Here is a 15387-nt window from a genome sequence, read left to right on the forward strand (position 1 = left end):
ATTTATTTATTTTTATATACAAGGCCGCAGCCACACGGTCTGCTAGACCACAGAGACAAGGCCGCAGGGCCACACGGTCTGCTAGACCACATATACGAGGCCGCAGGGCCGCACGGTCTGCTAGACCACACACAGAGACAAGGCCGCAGGGCCACACGGTCTGCTAGACCACATATACGAGGCCGCAGGGCCGCACGGTCTGCTAGACCACAGAGACAAGGCCGCAGGGCCACACGGTCTGCTAGACCACACACAGAGACAAGGCCGCAGGGCCACACGGTCTGCTAGACCACACACTGAGACAAGGCCGCAGGGCCACACGGTCTGCTAGACCACATATACAAGGCCGCAGGGCCACATGGTCTGCTAGACCACACACGGAGACAAGCCCGCAGGGCCACATGGTCTGCTAGACCACACACGGAGACAAGGCCGCAGGGCCACACGGTCTGCTAGACCACACAGAGAGACAAGGCCGCAGGGCCACACGGTCTGCTAGACCACACACAGAGACAAGGCCGCAGGGCCACACGGTCTTCTAGACCACACACAGAGAGACAAGGCCGCAGGGCCACACGGTCTGCTAGACCACACACAGAGACAAGGCCGCAGGGCCACACGGTCTGCTAGACCACACACAGAGACAAGGCCGCAGGGCCACACGGTCTGCTAGACCACACACAGAGACAAGGCCGCAGGGCCACACGGTCTGCTAGACCACACACAGAGACAAGGCCGCAGGGCCACACGGTCTGCTAGACCACACACAGAGACAAGGCCGCAGGGCCACACGGTCTGCTAGACCACACACAGAGACAAGGCCGCAGGGCCACACGGTCTGCTAGACCACACACAGAGACAAGGCCGCAGGGCCACACGGTCTGCTAGACCACACACAGAGACAAGGCCGCAGGGCCACACGGTCTGCTAGACCACACAGAGACAAGGCCGCAGGGCCACACGGTCTGCTAGACCACACAGAGACAAGGCCGCAGGGCCACACGGTCTGCTAGACCACACAGAGACAAGGCCGCAGGGCCACACGGTCTGCTAGACCACACACTTTTATTTTTTTTATTTTTTTATTATTATTATTTTTTTATATTTAAATACCACCACCAGTAGATGCATAGGGATTTACCTGGACCATTACTGGAGAGCTTGCTGAGATGATTTTTGAAACGGTCTTATATAAGACTCGAGTGCAGAAGAAGACCATCTGCCCAGGATCTTGAATGGCTGCAGTAGAAATGCCTCGTTCAGCTGCTGTAGTGGCTGCCCCAATCCTGAAGGAATGCACGGTATACTGGGAGGGAGATAGGCTGCAGCTTTTGAGGACAGAAACTAGGTGATTCCTAAACCAGCTTTAGAGAGGGGTGCTCCGTTAAAGGGTTACTTCAGGATTTAGCATTAAGCTTTGTATTAGTAGAAAACCTGTAGTATTTTCGAATTACCATGCTTTCCCCCCTCATATCCCCCTAAGAGGAGAGATTTATGTATTTTTTGTCTGGAAAAAATCCTCCGATGACGCAAAAATCGTCATTTTGCGTCATCGGAGGATTTTCTGTCCAGAGGCTAAAGACTACAGCCAGTAGATGGCGTTGTTCCGCATGTTTTCAGCCCGCCCATAGAGGGTGGGATCTCACTCACAGAATGTACACAGTATCAGCCGTCTTTCTTTGGAAGCTAAGCTAGCATGCTCTTGTTCTGTGGAGAAAGCTGAATAATAGGAGAAAGCTGAGTAAGTAGGGGTTACCATCTTCCTTTTCCCGGACTTGTCCGGCGGGCGAGACTGTTAAAAATGTCCGGGATTCAGCTTTTGCGTTCTGCGGTCGCCATTCATTGTTTACATGCACACCTCTCGTTTCAATCTAACTGAATTAATTCCGATCGGTGAATCTGAATGTAGTGTTTACATGAACGCTAAACACGTGATCGGTTGATGTGCGTTTTACCCTTGCTAAGAAAATTTCCGCTCCTCCGTGAGAGATGCGAGACCGGCGCGTCTCAGTAATGACGCCACCGGCCGCGGCCGTCAGCCTCGTCCTGATCGCCACAGTAAACATGATGAATGGCGACTGTAGAACGCAAAAGCCGAATCCCGGACATTTTGGGTCTCTAAATCCCTGGCAAACTCATCACTTAGGCTAGCCTTGTTGTTTTCAACTGTGCTCTCTAACCGGTAGGCGTGGCCTCCTAAGGCAGCGAAGCAAGTGCATTCTGGGAGTTGTTGTCTTTCATCCACATAAGCCAAAAATACATTTTCTGGCTTTTCTCAGTCTAGAAAGCTCCAAATTCAAAAATTTCTCCACATTTATTCTACTTAAATAACCTATTTTAAATACACATTCATCTTCCCAGAGGTGAAGTATCCCTTTAAGTAGGATAAATAGAGGTGAATGATCTGAGGATCTCTGATGAACTTTAATAAATTTAAGCATAGATGAGAAGGGACAGAAATTGTTGTTGATTTTAGAAATTGTTAGTGTGACTCCAAAACCTTCAGAATCATTCTTAGAGTGCTTGAGAAAAAGTGTAAAGAAATTAGGTGAGAAGGTGAATCAGAAAAAGAAAGACCACGGCGAGATCGGAGTGTTTGAACTGAAGTAAATTCCCCTGGTTGCATGAGCCTAGCCTGACTACGTCAGACTTCATACTTCCGCTCAATTTCAGTTCGCTTCTGTGCGCAGTCTGAGATAGCGACCTATCTCTCAGATTTCCTCCGCCCGCAAAATGCCGGCCAAGCAACGAACAGAGGCGGGCTGAGAGCCGTGACGTAGATACTGATTGTACCTTGGATGCGTAGATTTACTTCACACAATCTGCGAAAGTCGTTCACAGCCATGTTCACTCCGGTATTTTGCTCGATGGTATTGTTTTCGCATCATACATGTGTTAACAGTGGAAATTAGATGCGGCTGAGCCTGCGCATAACACACGTCATAACTAGTGGTCGACCGATATGGGATTTTTAATGGCCGATGCCGATGCCGATATTGAGAAAGCAATCTGGCCGATTGGCCGATATGAGGCCGATACAATACATGTGAATACAGTAAATGAGAGACATAAAGAATTTTGTTGAAACTAAATGAACATTTATTGTACATACTATTTATGCAAAATTCTTTTTGCAATAAAAAATATTTACTAAGAAATTAAAATGTAAACAAAAAGGTAAGGTAACACTTCAATTAATAAAGTTTTAGTGCAACTTCTTGTCTGCTTTAATATTTAGTCATTTTTTCAGTCACATAAATAATTACTGTTGCTTACTGCAGGTTACAAATAACATTTATCATTAATGAACCAATCTAAACAATATTCATAATGACAAAATTGTATGTGAAATTACATACATTTTATGTACAATACAACATATAAATCTCACATAGTTTATTTACACTATTTACTTTAAAATAGTTTAAATAGTTCAACCTTTTTTTAAGGTTGTTTTACTTCAAGTATATTTAAATAATAATGATTTATGTGTTTAGTTTTGCTTGTTTGTTTCTTTAAAACGTTGCAAGACGTCACATGTATTTGCATGACATACATGAACATATGAAAATGTATACTACACAAGATATTACGCCAATCATGGATAAATAAATACAGTAGATAGTGAATAACATTTTCAAGGATTTATTTTCAAACGTAATATTATTACATAGTGTTCTCCTCTCATCCACCTCACGCGACCAACTGATCTGTAATGCTTTTCCGTGCACCGAGTCCGTTGGAAAACAGCGTCTAGTTTAAATGTAACCCGAGAACAACGCGCGTATCTGAGGAACAGCCAGTCACAGGATTTTTGACTGTTTGTGAGGTAAAATGTTTTCAGTTTTGTTTGAATTCGTTTATATCACATCTGTGACCCCCACTGGAGCTACCGCTGGGCTGCGGATCTGACATATCACGGTACTGTTTGAATAGACTCTGCTGCACGCCGGAGTGTTTTTGTGTGTAACACAATGTAGCGTCAGGTTAGAAAGCGAATGCGAATGGTCATTTACTGTGTCTGTCAGATGTCTGCTTCACTTCTGAGTGGCTTGTTTTACGGTGCTGGGCGGAGCAGAGCGAGTGTATTCAGTTCATTCACTCTCGCTCTGTTCGCGTCAGTGGAAAAAAGCGCTAATGCACAGTCACAAACTGTTTTGAAATATATCGGCCAAACGGAAAGATTTATCGGCCGATATTTGGAATTTTTTAGATATCGGCATCGGCCGATAAATCTTTCCGTTTGGCCGATATATTTCAGGCCTCGAAATATTTTTTATTTAATATATAAAAATATTTATTTTCGGCCTCGGCGATATATCGGTCGACCACTAGTCATAACCAAACGTTATGTGATTGGTTTACGGGTACCAGTGATTTTAAACTTCAGACAAGCACCCCCACCGCGATAAGGAAAACGCTTTTCAATTATGCCCTTCCAGACTCTGTCTACGAAGCGAAGCGAAGTAGCAGAGTTTGGTTTTACCATGCTAGCATGAGCCCTGAATTGTGTTAAAATGTGGCTACAATCTGAACATGAAAATAGGAGGAGAAGAGACCATTGCAGATGGAGGTAATGAAGGGGGGTTAAATGGATTTCACTTCCTGTAATATTGCTTTTAAATCATAAACAATATCTGCAAAATTACAATGCACGAAGTTCAAACATGAATATTTAATTTAAAGATTGCTTTTTAAGGACTACAACAACGCTGAGAGGGACTGTGCGGCCTTCCTTCTGGATTAGTGGCATCACAAATCCTAAAGCTACATGAATCCAGCTCCCGGAATATGATTTATAGCATATCGAGACAGAATGAGCTAATCAATAACTAGAAGATAACTACGCACAAGCTACATAATTCATCAACTAACCATCCGGAATTGAGGTCTACATGTTGACGCTTCTTGATTCTCTCCATCTTTGTCTGACTCCGGTTTGAATATAAAGCTAAACGTTTTGAAATTGTCTGTGAGGTAAACAAATCTGCAAAACGAGCGGTTGAAACTCATCCCCTGTGCCGGGAGCAGCAGCCCGACTGCATCCAAAGGGACAGACAAAAAACATGCGCTTTACTCACCCTCAATGACAATTCCAGCATAGAATATTAACATGTATTTGGGGCATTCCAAGCCAAACCCCTCACACACATCCTGGGGACACTGAAGACCCACCACACATCGATTTTGTAATTGTAGACGAGGAAGGAACAACCGGCCGTGATCAAGATGGGAAATAAAGGAATCTGAAAAGAAAAGTTAAAAATTATAAACAATTCTGCAGAATATAAGCTTTTAAGGTGTAGGGAGCCGCACCTTCAGTTATATACGGTCTAGCTGGATTAAGCAGAGCGACTAATTTACATGATCACTGTTAGAGGAGGCAGTGTGATGAAAAGGTTAGCTGAAGGGCAGAGCCACCTGAAGACTAAAGTGCACAGCTATGGCATTGCAGTGGTCAGAATGTGCTCACGCAACCTTAATCATGAAATTGGAGACTACTGATTGCCAGATAAACATCTCAGGAATAGCATGATCGTCTAACAAGAAGATCTGCCTTAGTGATGCATCCTAGCTTTGTTAGCACATACAACATAAGTTTTGCCACCACTTTGAACTCAAAGATGTTAGCAGCCACTATAGAATAACTTCTGTGAAGCGCGAAGGAACGAAGCCTGAGCAGGCTCGGTAATTCATCTGACCTTTGCTGTTCCAAATGTCCAAAATCTGAACAGATATGCACCCTTCGTCTAGCTGATCGGATCGCTTAATTAGCACTGAGTGGGCCAGTGATAACAGACGAGAAATGAGCCTGCCTTGAAGAGATACATGGTGTGTGTTTTTTTTTTTTGTTTTTTTTTATTATAACCATTAAATCTTAATCTTATTAATCTTAGTAAGATACTTACCTGAAATAAGGTGACGGCATACCGATAAGATACAACCTCAGTCACACTTGATATTCTGTTGTTGACTTTGAGCGTAGAATCTATTTATCAGCTGTGCCGCACACACCTGACATTACTCTCGAGTTACTCTTGTATGAGTAAAGTTTTATTCATAGCCAAGAGATCACTGGCCATGGCAACCAAGGGAGTCCCTTGAATAGAAATATAAGTGAACATTTAAATCATACAGATGAGTAGCCTAAATATAATGTCACTCGAGTCTTCTTGACTGTGATTTGTCTGGTGATTGGTTTGAATTGTATGGTCTAAACTTATAACTGTTAGTTCTACTGTGTTAAGCACGTTTTAGTCTGTGACATTTGACCTGAGCATCCTAGTCTGCCTTTGTACATTTAATATCAACTACCTATAATGAAAATATTTCTATGACGCATATCGGTGGATCAAGTAGATGCCAAGAAAATTTGTATTACCGCGATTGTACCATATTTATGGTAGTGAAGAATTTAAATATAAGTAGCCTATTAAAAGAGATATGAAAAATAAAACAGTAGAACAGTTGTAGAGAATTATCAGCACTGTAAATGTATCATTTACTTCCTATGTATTAAATACCCCTGCAACATATACCCACATAAGACCTACCTTTCATAACCATGTCTACTACGGAATGCGCATAGCATCCAATGACCACCTTGCTTTAAAGGGCAGCTTCTTCTTTATGATATGGACATATTTACATGTATAATTTTCTAATTTTTACAACCCTTTTTAAATTATAACTTTCCTGGCAGTCAGGAAATGATTTGGCTAAAACATCTCCATAAAGCCCGAGCAATAACGAATCAGAGGTGGTGTAAAACAAGTTACTGCTCCTTTAAGATAGAAGCACTCTCACGTGTTGAGTGAGCATATGAGGAGCGCGGACTGTGAATATGCAGAAAGCCGATATAATAACTTAGTTGCTCTTAAGCTTTGAGCAACCCAGTTGTTAGTATTTTGCAACCACCCATGAGTGCGTGGGATCGACAACGCTAAAAATAGATTACCACTGCACTCGCTGAGAAATCAGTTACGTGAATCTTTGTTTACACTTGCTACAACCATTCAGCGAGCATCCAGCCCTACTTTTTAAAGCGTTACAGTGAGTATGTTGCGTTGCAGACTGCTGTACATGTATCGGCAATTTAAGAAAACTACCACTTCGCCACAGTCGCCATTTGATCTTTACCACTGATGAAGGGAGCAGAAGAGCAAGTTTATACTTACCTGAATGATTAATGGGGACATGTATGTTTAATATTGGGGACATGTAAACAGTGGCCGCTGGAAGCGCCTACCAGAAGCCGAAAGTGGAAATTGAACTTGAAAAACCCTGTGAGGAGGAGATCGACTCTCATAAGATTTAAAGCCGCCACGTCCTTGTTTCCTACACAAGCGTTTTCCTACACTCGCGCACAAGTTGCGCTGAGATCAAATCAACAATAAGACTGGTGTTGTTATGATTGGAATCGAAACGCGAGTGAGTGAACGCCGGTGTTGGTTTCTGCGAACTGAATTGGAGCGTCAGCATCTGCGAACTCAAACATGAGTAAGTACCGATCTTTTATACCACGAGTGTGATAATGTGATTGGATAGATGAAAGGTAAAGTGACGTAACAATTAAGTCTTCCCGGCAGAACTTTATGCTAAAGCTTTCATTTCTTGTGTTTCTCTTTTTTCTGTTCTTGTTTCTCTGTCCTTCAGTGATTCTGCTTATCAGGTGTTCATCAGTGTCTCAATTCACTCTATTTTCATGCACTCAGTCAAGTGGACTATATTAGTGAACTAATGTAGGGAATAGTGAATAAGGGTATAGGGTGTGATTGGGAAAACAGCCTCTGAGTGTCGACTTTGAGCGCTGTTAATTCACAGTATATTCATGTAGGCTATTTTTATTTTCTACGGTATATTACTGTTTTAATGGAAAATGGTATGATATTGTCAGAATTTGGCCTTTTTTTACAGCAAGGGTTAACAGTGTATATAATACAATAATACATCACAACACACCTTACCCTTGCACAGCACTTTATTAAAATGTATATTTTGTTATTTATGTATATTGTTAATTGTGTGTATATTTTATTGTTATACTGCCATGTAACAGAAACTTGCACATAAGAATTTGAATCACAGATCAAACTTTATCATTGTATTTAAACTATAACAAAAAAATCATATTTTTGTGGTAATCAGATATATTTATATATAAATATATGTTTTCAGATATATATATATATATATATATTTTATATATATATATATATATATATATATATATATATATATATATATATATATATATATATAATCAAACATTGTGAACAAAACATTGAAAGCTACATCAGTCACAGAAAAATTATAGCTAAAAAGTCAAGAGTCAAGAGCCCAACTAAACAAACACTGATTTCCATAATGGTGACTGTAACATTATATTCTTTTCAATAAATCAACATCTAAACCTCTGTTAGTTTGTAATAAAAACTTCTGTAGACGTATGACATAAAGTCAATAAAAAGTGAAGCTGGTAATACTGTTTTTGTTGTTTAACCCTCCTCTGCTGAGATCTTGAGAGAACTGTTTTCTGGGAGATCTGGGATTTAAAGGGTTTCTGTTTTCTAAGTTTTGTGGGTCACCATTGTGTTGAAGAGTAGAGCCTGTGCTTCAGTCCAGGAGAAGACCAAGAAACATTGATGAAAAGCTGTATGTGGCTTTATCTAAAAGCCTGAAATCTATTTCAGTCATTTATAATAACTTTTTAAAGTTGTTTTTAATTTATTTTATTCAATGAAGTTTCTGTTTATGGCATCATCTGCCATTTTCCCAACACTCTTTTGTATGTGTTTATATTAGAAACTTATGACTGAGTAATACATCCTTGAGAAATTCAAGACAATCGTTTTCCACGTTTTCTTAGTACACTCAACTTATTACATTGTGCAGTGTAATATATGAAAAGTGGCAATTCCTTATGTATTATTCAATATATTGTAATGACAAATCATATAAACGCATATATATATATTATTTAATAATTTTTTCAGTATATTTGCACCATATAATAATATATTGTTTGACCTATCATAGACACAGATCTGCGGTAGAATCAGCCTCCTCATAATCTACTGGTCATGATTTCAGGAGAGTCCAGAGTAAATCAAATATAACTTTTTATTTGTCAGGTAAAAAATGTATTGTGTTAATTACACAATTAAACAATTAGAAGAAAATTCAGAAATAATAAACAAATTATAATGAACACATTTTTTTTTTAGAGTTGTGTTGGGTCTATTCATGTACCCCTTACACCTGGTTTCGGGGGAGAGGAGAGAATTATTAGATATTATTATTGTTGTTGTTGTTGTTGTTGTTGTTGAAGAGACACCACCCAAAAAGGAGAATCGAATCCTCCTAAATTTTCAGTCTTTCTCAAAATACCAGTGATTGCAATGAAATTGAGGCCATTTTACCAATCGCACTGAGACATTTAAAATACCAAACATGAAAGGGTATAAACAATAGATTCACAAGATGCGTAATTTGTGGTATATCTTGAATCAGAGGGAAAGGAAGGGGGAAGGGAGAAGGGAGAAGGAGAGGAAGGGAGAAGGGAGAGGGAGAAGTCTTACAAGTCTTGTGAATATTCAATTGTCATCAAAATTGTGGGTATAGTTTATAACAAACTTGTACTTATATGATTAAAAGTTTACTATAAATCTGAAAGTCTTTTCGCGGAGGGATCTACATACCAACTTATCACAATCATTAAACTGTTTGAGGTCAAGAAAACAATAGAACAGAACCTGATTTTCTTAGCAGAGATATATTATGGGAAGAAAAAAACAACAATAGTGAAATGCACAATAATAATCCCAAAGCAAATTAACATACCATAAACCAATAGTACAAATGACTCAAAAAAAAGAAAAAAAGAAATGTTTTATATATATACAAAAATAATTAATTTTACAAAATGAATAGTTATGATATGAGCGTGTAATGTCGGGAGCGTGTAATGAATGTGGCGATACTTATATGCCACAGTCCATAGGTGAAAGAAGAACCCTTCTAGACAATGTAGATGTACATAGTTCTTCAACCTTGGTAACAGTCAAGAACAAATTCAATACTCCACACAGCAATTCCAGACACAAGCAGAAACTGTTCTTATCCTCTAGATTAATATCCCGTTTCGATGACCCAAGGCAATGAGATATGAGATATAATGCAGGTAAGTTAGTCCTTTCTATCCCAATATGTACCATGCAGTAGCAACTGTACCATTGGTACATCTAAAGAGGGTAGGTAAAAGGAGTCCTTCTACAAACAAAATATTAAACATTAGTATAAACCTCAAAAACAATGGAATACAATTTATACAGCCACCATTGAATATGAAAAAAAGAACCTTACTTTGATTGAGCATAAAACGATACGTTTCCCAATCAGGACATCAGTAAAGGTCATAGACAGTATATAAACTGGACACAGCGACCCCATTGGATTCAACGGAGACAAGTGAAGTCAATTAGAAACACTAAGTTCCTGATGGTCGAGCGTACTGCGCAGACTCAAACTGAGCTTGACGACGTGGATGTGACGTGAGCAACCCGTCTGTCTTCTAGTAGCTGTGCCAAGAGAAATCTCAATCATTCCCTTTCGAAACTTGCAGAGACGGAGAGTGTGAGTCGGAGGTGTCCATGAGCTAGGAGCAGGAGACACTTTTGCTAAGTATTCTGATTAATTATTTTGCTTTTTATACATTTTCGTGTTTCTTTAGAAATAAATAATGGACAAATGGAGTCTTTAAACGCCTCAGATGTGAAGTTATTCGCTGTCAAAGTGACGCCAAAATTAAAGGGAGTCAATGGAATGCTAACTGCAGGTGATGGTCCGCTAGCCAATGGCGGCGCCCGGGGAAGCTTCAAAATAATATGAAACCCTGCCCCCCTGGTAAAGGTAAGGTTACCAGAAGGAAGCCATGCTTTCCTCTTACCAAACAGCTCTCTCTTCTTCTACGCCCTTCCTGTATTTAAACTTAGCATAAATTAACAATAGTGTCCCCTAATGGTGGGTAGTGGAATAGCACCATAAGTAACATTTAACTGTTACATACCCCCCTAATCAGAAAGAGACTTGTCATAACCATAACAAGTTTTCAAATTCTGTACATGATAAGTCTCCACATTGCCATAAAGCCTTCTTCAGCTCTGGATAAAGGGTGAGACCGGACCCAGACTACATCTCCCACCTGAAATTGACTGTACTAGCGTCGCAGGTCATATTAGTGTTTTTGTCTATGTTGAGCTCGTTCCACATTTTTCTTCACAAGGTCAATAAGGTGTTCTTGTCTTTCCAGCACACACAGCAAACTCCCCAGTGTTAAATTAACACTCCTCGGTGTACATATAGGTCCAACTACAGAGTGTTAAAAATTAACACTGAAGCAGTGTTGAAGTTAATGAGATAATTAAGTGATTAATTAAGTGATGATTGGCCATTAGTGGTGACACCTAATGTTAATAAGAATCATTGAAGGAAAGAGAAACAACAAGAACAGAAAAAAGAGAAACACAAGAACTACTGACTTCGAGCCATTATACATTATTGCACTTAATATTACAAGTTGGACTTTATTTCTGTCATACATCTACACGTTCTTATTTAGATTTAACAGAAGTTTAGATGGTAATGTTTTATAGAATGTTTCGTTTCAGGTCACCCTTATGGTGATCAGTGTTTGCTTTAGTTGGGCTCTTGACCCTTTCCTTTTTAACATTAGTTTTTCTCTGGCTGCTCCAACTCTGTGTTTATGAAGCACATTTGTTGTGGCAAGACAAACTATGACCTGGGACCCATTTTTCGTACGTCGCTAACTCAGTTAGCTGGATTTGATTGTTGGCGATTTGGTATGATCTTGGATTGTTTGGTACTTTGACACTCATCCTGGACTTGCTGTCATAGCAACAGGTGCGCAATCTTAAACCTGCTCGGGAGCAGGCTTATTTCATGTTAACAGGATTAGACTGCGGCTTCATAAGTGGAGCTGATACGGGAAGTCCAGCGCAGCGCGATAGTGCACTTTCTGAGATATATATATTTTCTCGTGACTCGTGAGATTGTCGTTTACATTATTAATTTGTTGGAATCGCACATTTATTTTCGACTTGTCGGAGTCGGGCTTTAACTACAGCACGGGGTGGACTGGCCATCTGCCAGACATCTTGTATCTCATGCTTTTTTTTAGGTCTAAAATAGCCCATAAATCTCATACATCGGCAGCCCAATCGTTTTGTTTTGCTTAATTGGCAGCGTGGGTTTTTTGTGCCGGTGTAATGCATTGGTCAAAAAAAGTCAGCGTAGGTTTTTTTTTCTCACAGACCGGACCAATTTTAATAGGGGTGGCCACAGCAAAATCTCAGCTAACAGACTTTTGTTACAAGAACGTTCTCCAAATATTCAGTGTTGGTTCTGGGAACATAAACAAATGTCCAGTTTTCTTGACGTTAGAGGGACATGTTTATAATTTACAAAATAAAGGTATAATGTTCCTCAAACGTTCTTTCAACTTAAAAAAAATGAAAGTTGATTTCGAACATTCCAAGAACATAAAAATGTCCAGTTTCCTGAATGTTACTAGAATGTTATTTAAAGGTTAGTGTGATGTTCCTGAAACATTCTTTCAATCATCTTTCGAAAGAGTAATAAGAACACAAACTACAACTTTATTCAGACACAGCCTTGAACTGAAGATAAAATACATTAACTCTCTCAAGATCTGATTAAACAACTCCACAAACAGCAGAAATTTTTCTTTTTTCAATTTGGACACTGAATATGGGTTGGAGCTCTTAAATTTGAACTCTCAAAGTGCACCAGATTGATGAATTTAACATTAAAATGCACACAATTTTCTTAAGGGACATGCCCCTGAACCCCCCTAGTTTTACCAAAGAATCCTGTGGGAAACACTGGCATTGCTATTCCAATGCAGCTTACAGTTTTAGGATTCATCATTGTGGAGTATAGTTCAATAATAAATGACAATTTTGGAGTTTACTAAGTGTTACGTCCCAAAGTACGTAGTCATTCATTTATTTATTATTATGATTATTTTCTCCTGATCTTCTTTGATTTACTTTGTTTCTGAAAGTGTGGGCATGGTTGTGTGCCCTGTTATTGTTTGCTTGTTGTCTCTCTTTCTCTCTCTACTCTCTCGCAGGCCTAATCATCAGCACCTGTAACTCGTTTGTGAGTGTGCCTGAGACGGAGAGTATAACCCCGGATTTCCATCAACTGCGGAGTGGCTGCGGATCGGCTCCGCTGCGTGTCGGCTCCGTGCGCCGTCGTCCTTCAATACCCACCAGGTCCGGATTTGTTGCGGAACGGCTGCGGCCATGACTGACAGCTGAAAGCACGAGGACCCACGAGATCTCGCGAATTCACGTATGATTGCGCGATATAAGTTCTGAATTGCTGCGGAGCTCTCCGGCATCCGGCAAAAATAGAAGCTCTGCGTATCTGCGCCAGAGTCGGAACGCAGCCGCTCCACATTCAGTGAAAATGCACACATTAACTTTATTGGAAACCTATTGACTCCGCCGCCGTTCCGGAGCGGATCCGCAGCCGTTCCGCAGTTGGTGGAAATTAGGGGTAAGGGTGCAGTCCAGTGTTTGCAGAAGATGCACTTCTCCCCTGCTCTAGATTGAACGCAGTTCATACATGTTTGCTTCTAACATTCAGAGACAGTAATTGTGGGTTAGCGGTAGATCTTGTTCTCACTACAACTAAAAATTAAGCAGAAGGTATTTTGTTTTGTAAATCTGTTTAGTACTTACTGTTGTGAGGGAAGCTGTAGGGGGTGAGTGCCTTTTTCTTTAATACTGTTTTTGTCTCTGTTTTTGGTATAGTGAGGGAGTTGAGGGAAGTTAATGTTGTTTATTTCTTTTTGTTTAATCTTTCTTAGGTTAGTTAGGACTCCTAAATTTAGGTTGTGGGCTGTTTTGTTTGTTTTTTTGGGCCTTGCTCCCCCTGAGCCATTGCTCCCTAGTTCCCTATGATTTGTCTTTACTTTGGTATTGGTTTTGTAAATAAAATCCTTTCTTTATTACATATCATCTGGTGTTGTCTTCACTCTGGGACAGAGGATTGAAGTGTGTTCTCACCTTTTCTCTTTTTTATTTGTTAATTTTAAATTTACACATAACCCATGTGATAATGAGCTGATGAGTTGAATCAGGTGTGTTTGATTAGGGAGACAAAGAAAACATGCAGTGTTGGGGGTCCTTCAGGACAGGTTTGGGAACCACTGCCCTAGAGGGTAAGGGAACGTAACAAAAAAATTGTGTGTGAAAAATGTGGTGTTATTATCAGCGTATGTTTTAAGGTACGGCTGCAAAATGATTATGTTTTGGAACCTTCAGGAAACAGGAAACTTTAACTAGAACTTTCTCTAAAAAAAATTAAATAAAAATACTTTGCTGACTCTGTTTACTTCAAATAGGTGTAGATCAATTTTTATTTTTGATTTTTTTCAGTTTGAAGAGGTTTTTTAATGGAGAATGTGAAAATAACAAGAACTCATGTTTAAGCAATTGCTTATTCTGACTTATTTAGTCAACATAAATTACATATACTTGTTCTCAAACCAAGCTCATGCTCCACTCTTCACCATAATGGTAACCCCCTAAAAATTCCAACATAACAGAAATAATTTTAAATCAGCAAAACATTAAACATTTCCCTCTTAACATTAATCTTGCATAAAAACATTATATAACACATTACATAATCCCAGTACAGTTTTAGTCTAAATTAAATTAAACAATTCAGATTACTTAAAAATGTGTCAGTTCTGTGAACTCAAAAGAAAAATAAAGTTCTAAATGCTCATAAAAGTTAATTTGATTTTTGATTTGATTTAATTTAAGTTTACCCTACTCAGGCGAATTAATTATTTTAAGCATTATGGAAGATACCAAAGCGTCCAAATATTAGACATAAACGCAATAATAGTGATTATGTAAAGAACCAAGAAGGTCACATTTATGATTCTTGCCACTCTGGTCCAGTACAGAGGTGTCTTCTGACGGCACTCAGTGAGGATCTGCTTCAGACGGTCGGGAGTGCAAAACTGCTCTTCATTCTGATCTCTAACTGAGTCTGGAGGGTTCTGCTGGTCTATTATACCAACTGTGAGAGGAAAAAAACATAGCTCTGTATAAATGTTTTGTCTGCATAATCTCACATACGATTTTTCGATGGGGAATCTTTGCTGATACTCTATTATAGAAAAACAAATGAATTTGACGTGGTTTTGGGGTGGCTTGTTTAGAATTTGATAATGCATGGTTTTACATTTGCTAAGTTCAGACTTCAAATGCTATTTTCATTCATCCATCTATCCATCTATCCATCCATCCATCCATCCATCCA

The 15387-nt window shown here is 39.6% G+C and overlaps 1 protein-coding gene across 1 annotated transcript in view; it reads right to left on the minus strand.

The window, feature by feature from the left end:
* Positions 1–241: 241 nt before the first annotated feature.
* Positions 242–15387, minus strand: part of LOC307171758 (5-hydroxytryptamine receptor 3A-like) — a gene marked incomplete at its 3' end in the record, with an annotated part of 430256 nt that continues 415110 nt past the window's right edge. Inside the window, exons 9-11 of the mRNA XM_079893566.1 lie at positions 15011–15144; positions 507–626; positions 242–409 (exon numbers count right to left, since the gene is read on the minus strand). Coding sequence (XP_079749692.1) covers positions 242–409; positions 507–626; positions 15011–15144 — 422 coding nt within the window. The remainder of the gene's footprint in view (positions 410–506; positions 627–15010; positions 15145–15387) is intronic.

The sequence above is a fragment of the Squalius cephalus genome, assembly GCF_949319135.1.
Source record: "Squalius cephalus genome assembly, chromosome: 1".
Lineage (NCBI taxonomy): Eukaryota > Metazoa > Chordata > Actinopteri > Cypriniformes > Leuciscidae > Squalius > Squalius cephalus.